Below are 15,960 nucleotides of genomic sequence, written 5' to 3'. Positions count from 1 at the left end.
AGGGAGAGAAGCAACACAATGGGTGAATCTTTCCCAATGAAGAGTGGTGATGATTCTCACAGTTACTCCAAAAATTCCCTCTATCAGGTACTAACACTATCCATAATCCATCCCAGATTTAATACGTAGTAAATGATCAATTTTGTCATGTTGTTTGAGGTGTTCACCCAAAAATATCACACCATTTAAGTAATCACCATTTAATACACATCGTATCATTTTAGCGAACAAAATGTCCGCCAAAAATTGGCAATCAGAATATTGATTCGACAATCGAAATTACACGTCGATTAACCAAAATTACATATCGATTACTCAATCAATGTGTAATTTCGGCTTTCACGTCACCACATATTTTTGCATGATATTTTAAGTGAAACGATGGGTAGCAAATAAAATTACCCAAATGGACAGACATTTTCTAAATAACGCCCCAAATAATGGGATAAAATCGACCATTTACACTTCAATATGTACATGTAATTAATCACATTCCACTTTTATTAATGAATATGAATTGGGACAGAAACTAGCATCCGACACAGTGAAGGAAATGATCCAAGAATCAGTGATCAAGTATCTAGACACAGACAAAGTGGCGCCATCAATCGCCATAGCCGATTTCGGTTGCTCCATCGGTCCAAACACATTCCTCGCAGTTCAAAATCTAATCCAACCTCTCCAAACCAAAAACCTCGAATTCCAAGTATTCTTCAACGATCACTCGAGCAACGACTTCAACACCCTCCTAACCTCCCTCCCGCCGGAGCGGCCCTACCACGCAGCAGCCGTGGGAGGCTCCTTCTACGGCCGCCTCTTCCCCCGCAACTCCCTCACCATCGCCTACTCCTCCCAGTCCCTCCACTGGCTCTCCAAGCCCCCTCAGGGGGTCAACAACGAGGCCGGGATCCACGGCTCTGGCGCCCCAGAGCCCGTGGCCACAGCCTACTCGGCCCAATTTGCGGCCGATTTAGGATGCTTCTTGGCCGCCAGAGCCGAGGAGATTGTGAGCGGTGGGATTATGTTCCTTGTCATGCCGGCAACTCCTGACGGCTTGTCCCAGACCGAGCTCAGCGCCCTTTTCGATTTCTACGGCTACAGTCTCACAGACTTAGCTGAGAAGGTCTGTTCTTTAAAAATAAAAACTATTTTCGTCTGTTCTTTAAAATGAAAAACTTTCTATTTTAGGAAACTCGTTCTCTTTACACAGAGAAACTATTTTCATTTTAATTTGCTATTTAAATTAAAAACTTTTTATTTTAGGAAACTTGTTTGCTTTAAAAATATAAACTATTTTCATTTTGTTTTATATATGCAGGGGGTTGTGGAGAAGAGAAGGATAGAGGAGTTCAACTTGCCGATCCATATCCCGAGGCTAGGGGAGATGAGGGAAGTGATAGAAATGAATGGGAGTTTTAGGATTGAGAGAATGGAGCTGACGAACCCTAAGTCGAAGGTGGCGGGACCGCTTGATGCTGCGAATGTGTTGACTCACATGAGATCGGCCATGGAGGGAGTTTTCGTGGCTCATTTTGGAGCTTCCGTGGCCGATCAAATGTTCGACAACGTTGTGCCGATGACTCCACGGATCGCAGACTGCTTCAAGGCTCTACATCATATTTCTAATCAACTGTTTGTGGTGCTTACCCGAAAATAAGTAATACCACTAGGTAGTTCTTTGTCATCTTGTTATGATTTCAGCATGAATAATATTTTGTGACATGCTATTTAATGTCTCATTTTGATTTGATATGGATTTTAAAATTTAATACTATCATGTTTTGACTCATGCAGAATTTAAAGTGTATAAAAGAATGTGAGTAAAAATGTTAAATATTGAAACATGGTTCCACTTAATTAATTTTATAATAGGAAAGCAACATAATGTTGTTTATAATTACTGATTAATAAATTTTGTTATACTATAAATAAAAATTTTGTGTGAAAAAATTAACTACTAAAGTTCATATACTATTGAACAAATATTTCATATCTAATTGGTGGTAAAATAGTATTCTTTTGGAATTTGACCAAATGATGTAACCGCCTATTAGAGTGTGGCATTAAATTACCTTAATTTTGCATCTAATAATTTAATTATGCATCATTTTCAAATACATAGTCAAAGATAATTTCAATTATATACTCAAATTTAGTGAATGGCTCTATACTATAGTCCATATCTTAAATGCCAAATCAAGCTAATAATAATCAATTAAGAGTATGAATTGAATATGATTATACGAATGATTTCTAACGTTTTTTTTTTATTTGTATCATAAATTAATATTTGTTTAAGTTTAGTAATGCTCCAACCATTCAACATCACAGAATTCTGATTAGTTTCATGAGCGTATTATACATCTAATTATGCATAATCTTAGCGCATATTTGGTATGGTAGATAATTATCTATGAATAAAATTCTCTTAAAACATCCACTATCAAAATAATTGATAGTGAATGAATGGAGTAGTAGATATACGATACGATACAATACGTGAAGCTTTTGTTTATACAGTAATGTGTGGAACTATACGTTATTTTATTCAACTATTCTGGATTAGGAATACTTTAATTACTTCTTACTTTGACCACTTTCGATGAAACACAACACTTAGGAAAACATTACCAAGACTCCAAAGTTATTCAACTATATCTTTTAATTTAAAATTGATTATACATAACTAAATCTTAGCTGGCGAGATTTGGATAACATCAAACTCGATCCATATTAAAAACTTATGTAGGTACTCATTTTCTTAGTTAAAAAAGTTTATCTACTTACAAGAAACTAAACCTCTTTTTTTCAATAATAACAAAATTTCAAATTCTCAATAGCTAATTTAATACTGCTAATATTTAAAATTTTATAATTAAAATAAATAAAAAAATACCTCTGAATTTTTTAAATTTGTCTTGAGACCATGGGCCACGGTCAAATGTGACTCTGGGTTATAATTTATACAAAAATTGATTGCCTAATTAGTGTTATACTATAATTGATACTACTATATTTGTAATAAGCTAGGAATCAGGTCGGCAAATGCCATTTCAAAAAAAATAATGATGTAGACTTCAAATCTTCTATAAAGAAATGAATATGAAAGTCATAGTATTTGATTAAGCAGTCAAATCTGACTTTTTGTGTTCGTTCAAAATTATTAAAACATCCTTAATTGGCGCTACTATATACGGAAACGAAATAAAATAGTGAGTCATTGGAATTTATTGGGACGACAAGGTGATATCTTTTCCTATTTTGGATATCGCTCAACTACAGCCCTATATAAATGAGACAATGACACTCCATTACAACATATTATTTGAGGCGAGCAATATAATATTACTAGTATACAAAAAAAAGGTTGAATTAAGTAGAATGGCTAAATTATCTCTAGTTCTCTTCGTTCTCTTATCAGGTATATAGATATATTTTATTTTAGAATTTTGAACATAGTATTTTTCGTTGGAAAAATTTTAAAATTTGTTTTTGCAGTTGTGTTTGGTGCAATTTTTGAAGTGAATGGGGAAAAATGCACGACAATAATTGACAACAGAGGTTGTAGCCTTACAGATTGTGTAGACAATTGCAAGGCTGAGTTCAAGGGAGAAGGATTTTGTGCTTCCAATGGTCGCATATCAGTTTGTAATTGCAAATATGATTGTGCATCTTTCTAAAATGTAATTGGTTTATCCAATCTTTGCACACATTGTGTAACTTAGATTTGAGTAAGACTTTGAAATTTTATGAGTATTTTATCTATGTGATGTGATTTTAATGTGTAATTCTTGTCACACTAATCACACTAAGATGTTTTGATTCTCTCATCGACTAATGTGGGGTGGGCAAAATGGCCAAGTATCCGATCCGAACCAAACACAAATTTTAGCTTTTTGGTTTTATTTGTATATATAAAACTGAAAAAAAACAAAAAATCAAATTCCCTTTTAATATTATACTCCTACTTATATTGTATAATATATATATACTATAACTAAAAACAAACTCTATTTAAATTGCTTTATAAATGAATAAATGTAGTAATATTTAGATTTTATATTTATAATTTTTTTGGATATTTTAATTAGTTGATAAGACTATATTTTTGTGATAATTATAGAAAAATAATTTTTTTTTGTTTTTTTTTTTCCAGTTTATTTGTATTGTGCAATTTTTGGTTTTTCGGATCGACTTTTGTAGTTTGGATTTTGGTTCGTATTTTTTGGATACAGCTGTGCAATTTATTTTTCGGTTCTGATCGATTTTTATAATTTAGATTTAATTTGGTTCGGTTCAATTTTTATTTTCACAACTTTTGATTTTACAGTTCAGTTTGAAAAAAAAGAACCGACAACTAAATACCCAACCCTAGGACTTGTTATCTTCCACGATCATCTTTCATCTTCTTAAAAAAATAATACTCCATATTAATAAAATATAACGAAATACAACTATACAAGAACATATTATTTCACATTGGCTCACAAGAATATCTTTTGGAGTTGGATATAAGAAATATCAATAGCTCATGAAATGTATCATTGATGTATATTTTCACTCTCTCAAGTTTAGTGTTCAGCCAAAGTTTTATACAGTAGTATTGAAGTTCTGTACGTTTAACTATGTAACATTTGTTTTCAATAATTGTCAAGAATATTAATGTTGATCTGATTTTGTATGATAAAATCGAATTCCTTCAAAATTTTCAGCCTTAGTTGTTGGCACTTATTGTTAACTTGTGTCGAGATATCATTCATCCCAATTTGCAATATGATTAGCAATTTCGAAATGAATCTCAATAGATATCAAGTAATTAATTATTGTATATAGTTATGGAGTAGTATATAATTTGAAATTATGAATGCATTAGTTCCAACCTCTAAGTTGTACTCTCTCCGTCCCACAAAAGATGTCACACTTTCCTTTTTAGTTTGTCCCACAAAAGATGTCACATTTCCATTTTTGGAAAAAGTTCTCACTCACATGAATATAATACTAATATTTTCTCTCTCTTCATTTAACACACAAAATAAAACCTCCTAAAATCCCGTACCGTTCCACAATTGTGACATCTTTTGTGGGACGGACGAAGTAGTAATTTTGAATTCGATGTTTATGCTTTATGACTTTGAATTTAATTCACATGTTGTTGCAGATGGTATTAAAATTTAAAATTATACCTGGACTAGAAAGTGACCTTAAACTCAAACAAATTAAAGAAATTAGAAAACAATATCATGATCTTCAACCATTTATGTTAAAAAATTGAAATTTCATGAATGTCCAGGCTCTTGAAATTCAAATGCTAGGTTATTTCTAGTGGAGTACTATCATTTTTACTTGTTTATGACAAATTACAGATAAAACAAGTGCATAAGTCACATTCTTAAAAACTGGGGTAAGTTCAATTAAAAAGCACATGAATATGTTGGAATTTCTTAATAGTATTTAAATAAAAAAATGCTGCGGTGATAGGATCATGGCACATGCTTATTTTCAAAATAACTACACTATGTCGTCCCTCCGTTCCTCCTAGGTAATATAGACATTTCTTTTTATCAATCACCACGTAGAGAGAATAACGTATGATAGAAAATAAAGTAGTTAGATAATTGCAGAGAGAAAAATATGCTAATTTTTTTCAAAAATGGATACGACTCTTTTACTGTGGATTATCTCAAAATAAAAAACGACTCTATTAATGCAAAACGTTATGTAACTGCCGCTGATTATCTAAATACTCATCACACTCAATGAAAGGTGGTGATTCTGACTACAGTTATACCAAAAACTCCAATTACCATGAAACTTATATATCATCATATAAATTTGCTCTAAATTAGTAATATCGAATCTCTTATCTAAGAAGCAGTGAAGTAAATAATAGAATACCAAGGAGTACTATTCTTCAGCGAATAGTACTTGTAATAAGCTAGGATTCAGGTCGGCACATGCCATTTCTAAAATAATATTAATGATGTAACTTCAAATCTTCTATAAAGAGATGAATTTGAAAGTAATGCCCCACCCAATATTAAAATGAGTAGTAATTTAGAGACATAACGTCTCCATGCCATAATACCCCTATATTTTTTTGCCATAAAAATAATTTATATATGGACTAATATACCTTTATTTCAAATAAAGGAAGTTATATCCGTTTGATTATAAAAGGAAAGTCCAATCAAAACACATTAACTATTAACTATTAACTTTCAATAACTTTGGAGAATTATAATTAAGTTGTTAATAAACCTCTTTAATTTTGCATAACATAAAAGGATTTGAATTGGTTTACCTTCAAATGAAATTTTTTATTTTATTTTATTCAAACACTAATATAAAGATTAACTTTTCAATTGAATTTGTTCATCTAATAGTAATCAATAGCAACTAATTATTTTGTTATTAGATAATTCTTAAAATTCTAAAATTTAAAAATAGTTATCTACGTATATATTAATTTCTTAGTATTATTATCAAACAAAATAATCTAAGTCTTTTGATCTAATTATTTTATGAGTATTAAATCACTTTTAAAATTTGACTTATTAGTAGTCATCCACATCCATTTATTTTATATGGTAGATTAAAAACTTACTCATTTAATAGTCATTCATAATAAATAATTTTATTATTACAGAATTAACTTTATACCATGAAATTACTACGATTAAATAAACGGAAAAACTTGTGATTATATTTTTTCATCGAGATACAACGTAATGTTCCAAAACTTAATGAATAAAGTATGAGAGAGTAAGAGAAATAATTAATAACAAATTTCCATAAATAAAAATGATACTACTAATTACAGTGAATGGACTAAAATGAACATAACCAAAAGAATTAGTACTTTTATAAAATTATTAATGCATTAGAATTTTGATTTTTTGAAAAATATTTATTTTATTATATTTTCATTTTCAAACAAAAGAATAGTTGAAATTGATAATAGTTTTCTTATACTTTTCTCTTTTGAATTATAAACGGATTATAAAAATTTGAAGTGAATTACATTTAAAAAATTATAAAAGTGTGTAACAAAATGTGGGTCCCATTTCTCTAATATTCTAACTTCTTTAGGTATATATTTTCATTTTAATTCATATCTTCCACATTTATATATATTCCATAATATATATCCTTATTTAAGATCATAATTATGCACATAAATGCTTTTTTTAAGATGTAGGGGCAAAAAGGTAGATGTAAAAAAGTGTAGATTTAATTAAAAATATAATATAGTATAAGATTACAATTTAAACCTCATTATGACATTATGGCTTGGAGACATTATGTCTCTAAAACGTTTTTCTATTAAAAGAGTATATACTATTTGATTAAGCAGCCAAATCTGACTTTGGTGTATTAGGGTATCTCCACCAGCGCCTCTCCCGGTCGCCCGTCGGCGACGTCCGACCGGACGTCCGCCATAGGGAGCGGGAAGGGCGCCCACGCCCGTCCCGAGTGCCCCGCGAAGGGCTTGCCCCTCGCGTCGACGTCCGACCGGACGTCCGCCACTGTGGCGAAGGTCGGACGTCCGGAATTTTAAATTTTTTATTTTTTATTTTTAAAAAAACTCTATAAATAGGGCTCCTCCAACATCATTTCATTCACACCACTTGTGTTGACAAGTTTCTCTCTCTAACCTTTTTTTTCAATTATCTATAATGGCGAGTAGTCGTGCGGGTGGTAGTGGCGGAGGCGTTAGTGATAATGATGGATATAGTGATGATGGATTGGATCTCGCTGTGCAAGAGGCGATTGATCGACGGATCCGTCAGAGGCAGCAGCGGCGGCAGCAGGCGGCGGCGGCCGTGCCTCGGCCGATCCATCGCCGACGGCATGTACCCCGGGACCACATTGCTGCACATATTCGGTTGTATGAGGACTACTTTGCTCCGCAGCAGCGTTTCGTCGCCAACGGCAACCAGCACAACATGGGATACTATTTGGCGGATGGGATATACCCAAACTGGCCCGTCTTTGTGAAGACGATCAAGCATGCGATCGGGCCAAAGAAGTCCTACTTTGCGACCCGGCAGGAGGCAGCGCGCAAGGATGTTGAGCGCGCATTTGGTGCGCTCTAGAGTCGATGGGCGATGGTGAGGGGTCCGGCACGGCAGTGGTATATTCCCAACATCGGCGACATCATGTACGCGTGTATCATTTTGCACAACATGATTGTCGAAAGTGAAGGGGACGAACTGACTCAGTGGACCAGCGAAGATGACACGGATGCCGGTCCAAGCCACGGCGTGGCCACCGCGAATGTGAACATGGGGGTACCTCATGGAGAGGTTGAGCGGTTGCGCGCATTTGCCGACATGCGGCAAAGAAATGCCCATATTCGACTTCAGGAGGATATCATCGAAGAGGTTTGGACGCGGAGGGGTGGACACTGATGTGGTTATTTTTTTTTTCTATCTACTATGTAATTTTTTTTTGAATGATGTATGTTTTTTTTTAATGAAATATTTGTATTTCCCGTTCGTATTTGTGTCGAATTTTAATTCCGTGAATTTTAATTTAATTGTGAATTAATTTAATTGTGGGAAGGGCTAGTGGGAAGGGCTAGTGCAGTGTGAAAGGCTAGTGATGTGGCAGTGGAATGGGAATGGCTAGTGCTGACGTAACATGCAGTTTTTGTGGGAAGGGCTAGTAGAGGGGTGAGTGGGAGGGGCGCCACCGGGAGACACCGTTAGTATTTGCTTAATTGGCACTACTATACATGGAAATTAACAATATTTGAAATAAAATAGTGAATAATTAGAATTTATTATATACGATAGACAATGTGATATCTTTTCTTATTTTGGATATCGCTTAGTTACAGGCCCTATATAAGTGAGAAATGACACACCATTACAATATATTATTAGAGGCGAGCAAAAAGAAAGGTTGAATTAATAATTAAGTAGAATAGCTAAATTATCTCTAGTTCTCTTCCTTGTCTTATATATAGGGTTTAGAAGGGCAAAAGAGGTTGTATCCCTGCAGATTGTCAAGAATATTGCATGGCTGCATTCGAAGAAGGGCAAGGATTTTGTGCTTCCAATGGAGTTGGTGGCACTTTAGTTTGTAACTGTGAATATAATTGTGCATCTTTCTAAAATGTAGTAATTGGGCTTATCCAATCTTTGCACGTATTGTGTGACTTGGATTTGAATAAAACTTGAAATTTTATGATTATCGATTTTTGTCTATGTGATGTGATTTTAATATGTAATTCTAGTCACACACTAATCACAATAAGATGTTTTGATTCTGGCAAGAACTTGTGTGGGATGCGAAAAATGTCTGAGTATCTGATTCGAAACAAACACAAATTTTGGTTTTCCGGTTCTGCTCGGATATATATAACCGAAAAAAAAATAAAAATATCAAATTGCCTTTTATTACTCCTTCCGTTCAACACTAAGTGATCAACTTTCCATTTTTGATTATCCTACTGCAAGTGATTGATTTCCTCTTTTAACAAAAAACAAAACAACTCTCTTATTTTAGTCGATACGATACAATACTATATTCTTGTGATAATTATAGAAAAATAATTTTTAATTTTTTAACAGCTTTTTTCATATATTGTGCAATTTTGGTTTTTCAGATTTTTTTGTGTGTGTGTATTTTGTTGGATATATGTATGCAATTTGATTTTTTTGGTTCGGGATCAGTTCTTATAATTCACATATAATTTGGTTTGATACAATTTTTATTTTCACAAAAATTTGATTTTTCGGTTCAGTTTAGAAAAAAAAAGAACCAAAAATTGAATACTCAACCCTAGGACTTGTTATCTTCCACAAACATCTTTCCTTAATCATACTCAAATAAAAATCAAACATCTTTCCTTAATCATACTCAAATAAAAATCAAAGGAATAAGAAAACAATATGATATTCAACCATTTATGTTCAAAAAATGAAATTTCATGAATGCTCGGGCTCTTGAAATTCAAATGCTAGGTTGTCTTCTAGTGGATTGATTGTTACACAACCATTTTTACTTGTAGTTTATGACAAATGACAGATAATACAAATGCACAAGTCACATTCTTAAAACTGGGGTAAGTTGAGTATCTATCAATTAAAAATACTCCCTCCGTCTCAAGGAAGATGACCCCTTCCTTAGACGGCACGGGATTTTATACAGTTAATTTTTGTGTGTTAAGAGGAGAGAGTAAAGTAAGAGAGAGGGAATAAAGTAGAGATAAAGATGTTTCCATTTTAAGTAATGGGTCATCTTGGTTGGGACAAACCAAAAAGGAAAGTGGGTCATCTTCAATGGGACGGAGGGAGTATATGGAAGTGTTGGAATTTCTTTTTCTTAATATTTGTCATGGCATATTTTTAAAATAATAATGCTGCTGTGATAGCATCATGGTACATGTCTTATTTTCAAAATAACTACACCATGTAGTCCCTCTGTTCCTTCTAAATAATAGAGACATTTCTTTTCTCTACGAAGATTAAAAAAATAGATAATATATTAAAGTAGAGAGAATAATGTGGAGTATGATATCAGAGACAAGTACAGAAATGGGGGAAACATTTCCAATGAAAGGTGGTGATTCTGAATACAGTTATAACAAAAACTCCCAAGTACGAAGGTACCTTATATATCATGATATAAATTTGCACTAAATTAGTACTCCCTCCGTCCCGGCTAAGATGACACATTGCTTAGCCGGCACGGGGTTTTAGGAGTTATTGGTTAAAGTGTTTAATTGGAGAGAGAGAAGGTGGGTGTAAGTATTAAAGTAGAGAGATAAAGAAAGATGAATATTTTAATAGGAGTGAGAAAAAGTGGTTGAGTGTATTAATTGGAGAGAGAAAGTTACCAAAAAAAGAAATGTGTCATCTTAGTTGGGACAAACTAAAAAGGAAAACGTGTCATATTAAGCGGGACGGAGGGAGTAATATCGAATCTCTGGTCTCATTACAATTCCAGCGCAGAAACTAGTGTCGGAAGCAGTCCACAGGTCAGAAAAGCAACAGACGCAAATATAATTATATCTTCATATTATCAGGTAAGATTTTAAAATGGAGATATATATGTTGTGAGAATAGAATATATGGTGATTGGTGGCTACTGTTCAAGCTTTTGACGCAAAGGGAGTTCCAAGAAGGTGAGGCAAAGGGAGTTCTAAATAATTATGCTGCACCCTTCAGATCTGTTCAATTATCTATTATGGGAAGATGATATAAGAGCATCTCCAATGGTAGGCTAGCGACCGGCTAGCCGATTGACGTGGCTAGCCGAACCATTGGAGCAGGCTAGCGCCAAATCGGCGAAAAAAACGGCGTGAGCTAGCCGATCGCGTGTGGCTGGCCGATGCGCTGGCCGCCATTGTGGTGGCCCGATCGGCCAGCGCTATTTTTTAATTTTTTTTTTTTAATTCTTTTTCTTAATTCTTTTTTTTTTAATTTTTGAAAAACTATATAAACGCGATTTTCTCTATCTCTAAATTTCTGTACAAGAGCAACATCTAGCGATGAACAACAACAACTAACCCAATACAAAATTAAGACCTATAACAGAAACATGTCATAGCGAGACCGCCGTTCGGCTAGCGGCAAACTATAACGGATTCAAGGCATACTAACATTTTTTAATGTATTTTTTTAATAAATTAGTGAGGAGTAGAGTGGGGCGGTGGCTCGTGTGTGGAAGCCCGGATTTTTTTTTATTATGTAATTTGTTTTATTTTTAGTTAATGTACTTTTTTTAATTTAAATAAAATTAATGAATTTTCCCGTATATGTCTCGTAAATTTAATTCGGTAATTTAATCATAATGTTAATTCCGTAAATGTAGTATATTTTGAATTATTTTTATTGCGGCCGGCCTATGGCTAGCCTATGACTGGCCTAAATCTGACATGGCAGGTGGATTTTTAGTGCTGCTGACGTGCCAGGGAGAGAGAGTGACTGACCTATTTGCATTGGAGATGCACTAATGAACTTGACCATTCAAAGTTGCCATTCAAAGTTGGAAGATAAGTTAATTAAGCAGACAAGTCTGACTTTTGGTTCTTTCACACAATAACTATTTCTTTACTACTATATAACAATCTTACATTTTAGATCTTGTCAAAGTAGAGAAGAGTGCAGAAATGGGGGAAACTTTTCCAATGAATGGTGGTGATTCTGAATACAAGCTACACCAAAAAATCCAATTACCAGATAAATACTTATATAACCACAGATTTTTACATCATTTTGCACTTAATTACTCCCTCCGTCCGTGAAATGTTTTCCAGTCTTGCCATTTTGATCGTCTATGAAAAGTTGTCCACTTTGCTTTTTTTTTCTTTCTATTTTTGATAAACGGACTCCACGTTTCACTTATCATCACATTCTATTAGGGCTCGTCTGGTAGCCCGTAAATGGCGTGAAACACCATTCTTCCCCTTCTTTTCCATCGTTTGGTAGCACATACACCATTCCAGCGACCCGGTATACATTCGTCGGGTTTCACGGCTACATCTACTCTTATCAGCGCAAGTGTGTCAACAATATCAGAGTGAGGAGTGGTATTAGTTTTTGGCTTTCACCGATTACGCTGAAAGGAAGCTACTTGTACCAATTTGCCCTCATTTGGCGGTAATTACTTGCGTTTTGTGAACCCCAGAAGGTGAAATTTGGTCGTTGCTGTTGTGTAATTCTACACTCGCCGGCGTCGGACTCTTTTCAATTCTGGTTCCTTCGCACTACCTTCATCCGTGTATGTCAAATTGTCCATTTTTGGGTTCGATCTGTTGGCTGTGAATATGAATTTGGTGTTGATGTTTGAATTTGGGTCTGATTTGAACAAATTTGACTCTGCATCTATAGCTTTACAATTTGCACAGCCGAATTGCATTGTTTAGGAGCTCAATCTGTTGGGGAATGTTTTGCATATGCGAATTGTGTGTGGTTGTGATGTTGCATTCTTTCTGAATTTGTGCCAATTTTGCGAATTTGTGCTCGATAAGTATGGGTTGCAGAGTTTATTTCGTCCTGCATCCTCCAATGTTAATTAATATTATGATAGCTTAGTTACCGTTCTGTGCTGCCGTTTTAGTTCGAGTTTGCGCTTCTGTGGATTGCGATCTGTTGGTTTGAGATTAGAAAATGTTATTTTGTCGTAGTTCCTTGCTTCTGTCCTTTGAGCAAAGTTTGAAATTTTGCATATGTATTTCAGTTTGTCATGAATAATTGATTTGGGACAGCCTCAAAAAATGTCACTCCAATTAGATATTGTGCTTTTATGTTGCTGTTCCTAAATTTGGAGTTGAGAATTGATTATTTTTGTCTTGATTCCAGTGGTTGTGAATTCGGTAATTTCAGTTTACCATCTATACTAGTGTTCATAGTTCCACCAAGGTAGTCGCTCTGTGATGGAGGAAGGAAGGGGAAGAATCTACCTTGAAATTAGGCATTGTGCTTGGAGTGATTGGTGCAATTGTGGCGATATTGGGTGTTTTGGGGCTGTTGATTATTGTTATTTACAGAAGGCTGCAGAGGAAAGGGCTTGATGAATTCAGAAGTGAGAGTTTTGTGATGGAGAAAGGCTCTCCTTTGGGAAGTAAGCATCAATCCTAGTAAAATGAATTGTGTTTTAGTCTATTTTTGATCTATGAAATGAGTTTGGTGTTTGCACTTTTAATCGGGGCATGTTCCGCAGCCGATGAGGATGGCATCGATAGGGCGGCCCCCGTACCATAAGTTCACACACGAGGACATGGAGGAGGCGGCGAACAACTTTGATCCATCCAATCTAGTGGAAGAAGGGCAAGTATGTGTACATATTGCTCTGTGTCACTCTGTGTTTGTGTTGAATAGTAGTATGATGTTTTGTGTGAATTATGGGAAAAAATGTTGATGAGCAGCTATATAAAGGAAGGCTGAGAGATGGATCTGTGGTGCTTGTGAAATGCCTGCTGAAACGGAAGCATTCTCCTCAAGCTCTGCAGCACCACATGGAGGTGATGTCCAAGCTGAAGCACTGGCATTTGGTGAGGTGCTAGGCCACTGCATTGTCCCACCAAATTGGAACCTGCGTCGATAACTAAATCATCGAGGAGAGGGGTAGTTTAGTCACGGTCGATTTTGTTTCCTTCATTCTCCATTTCAACCAAACGCTGGAAATTGGGTCAAACTCCTACATGGGCTGAACCAAACACTCTACAATTCTATCCACCAAATCATGAAATCCCATTTACTATAAACCCATGTTAAATATTTTACTACCTACCAGACGCACCCTTATAAAACTAATATAAATATTTCATGGACGGAATGAGTAATTAGTAACTGAAGATTCCTCTGATCTTATTACAATTTCGGCGCAGAAACTAGCGTCGGATGCAGTGAAGGAAATGATAGAAGAAGCCGTGATCGGGAGCCTAGACGCAGAACCAAGGTCGACCAAAGTGGCGATAGCAGATTTAGGGTGTTCAGTTGGGCCAAACACGTTCTTCACCGTTCAAAATCTGATAGAAGCAGTGCAGAAGAAATGGCCATCCGAAACACTCCTAGAATTCCAAGTATTCTTCAATGACCACCTCGGAAACGATTCCAAGTATTCTCAACAATGAGGCCGGGATCCACGGCTCTGGCGCCCCAGAGCCCGTGGCCAGAGCCTACTCGGCCCAGTTTGCGGCCGATTTAGGATGCTTCTTGGCCGCCAGAGCGAGGGAGATTGTGAGTGGTGGGCTTATGTTCCTTGTCATGCCGGCAACTCCTGACGGCCTGTCGCAGACCGAGCTCAGCGCCCTCTTCGATTTCTACGGCTACAGTCTCATGGACTTAGCTGAGAAGGTAGGTCTGGTTCTGGTTCTGTTCTGGCTATATACTTAGATCAATATATGCTATACTATGTTCTGGCTATATACTCAGATCCATATTCCGAGGCTGGGGAGATGAGGGAAGTGATAGAGAAGAATGGGAGTTTTAGGATTGAGAGAATGGAGCTGACGAACCCTAAGTCGAAGGTGGCAGGACCGCTTGATGCTGCGAATGTGTTGACTCACATGAGATCGGCCATGGAGGGAGTTTTCGCGGCTCATTTTGGAGCTTCCGTGGCCGATCAAATGTTCGACAACGTTGAGCCAATGACTCCAAGGATCGCAGACTGCTTCAAGGCTCTACATCATATTTCTAATCAACTGTTTGTAGTGCTTACCCGAAAATAAGTAATACCACTAGCTAGTTCTTTGTCATCTTGTTATGATTTCTTTGTGAATAATACTTTCTGATATGCGATTTAATGTCTCATTTTGACTTGATATAGATTTTAAAATTTTAATATTATCATGTTTTGACTCATGCAGCATTTAATGTGTACTCCAATAATTGAAACATATTTCCACTTTATTAATTTTAACATAAATTTAATAATTTAGTTTATTTATTAAAATATTAAAAATAAAATAAATGGGAGTGTTGATCCAATAATGAACTATTCCTTTTATTCACAATCAATGGTCAGATTTTTCATTTTGAGTATCTATGAAAATTAGTCATTTTTTATATTCAAATAATTATCATTTAAATCACGAAGTTTGATTGAATTTTGCTTAAATTGTAAAGCTTGAAGTATTAAATTACAGAGTTTTATTCATTATCAGTTGTTCCATCCGTATAAAATTGAGTTTAGTCTATACATATACTCCCCCCGTCCACAAACAATAGATCACTTTTGCCATTTTGGGACGTCCATAAAAAATAGATCACTTTCTTAAAATGCAAAGTTTATCTCTCATATTTTTTCCACTTTTTATTCCCTCTCTCCTACTTTACTTACTTTTTCTCCCTATCTCTCTTACTTTACCTACTTTTTCTCATACTCTATCTTACTTTACCAATTATACATTAAAACCCGTGCCATACACAAAGTGATCTATTTTTTGTGGACGGAGGGAGTATAAAATACGAGTTTTGGCCTATATTTTGAATATGTATAAATTTT

General features: G+C 35.1%; 1 protein-coding gene and 1 pseudogene across 1 annotated transcript; both read left to right on the top strand.

Moving 5' to 3' along the window:
* LOC125214574 (loganic acid O-methyltransferase-like) lies at positions 1 to 1,745 on the top strand. The gene is made up of 3 exons (XM_048115695.1): positions 1 to 87; positions 527 to 1,123; positions 1,319 to 1,745. The coding sequence occupies exons 1-3, from the start codon at positions 19 to 21 to the stop codon at positions 1,655 to 1,657; spliced, it is 1,005 nt and encodes a 334-aa protein (XP_047971652.1). The 5' UTR covers positions 1 to 18; the 3' UTR covers positions 1,658 to 1,745.
* Positions 1,746 to 12,374: 10,629 nt separating this feature from the next.
* Positions 12,375 to 15,035, top strand: LOC125219594 (annotated as a pseudogene).
* Positions 15,036 to 15,960: the final 925 nt, after the last annotated feature.

The sequence above is a fragment of the Salvia hispanica genome, chromosome 1 (assembly GCF_023119035.1).
Source record: "Salvia hispanica cultivar TCC Black 2014 chromosome 1, UniMelb_Shisp_WGS_1.0, whole genome shotgun sequence".
Taxonomy (NCBI): domain Eukaryota; kingdom Viridiplantae; phylum Streptophyta; class Magnoliopsida; order Lamiales; family Lamiaceae; genus Salvia; species Salvia hispanica.
Note: the sequence above shows the minus strand (reverse complement) of the source record. Positions and strands in the feature narration are given on the sequence as shown.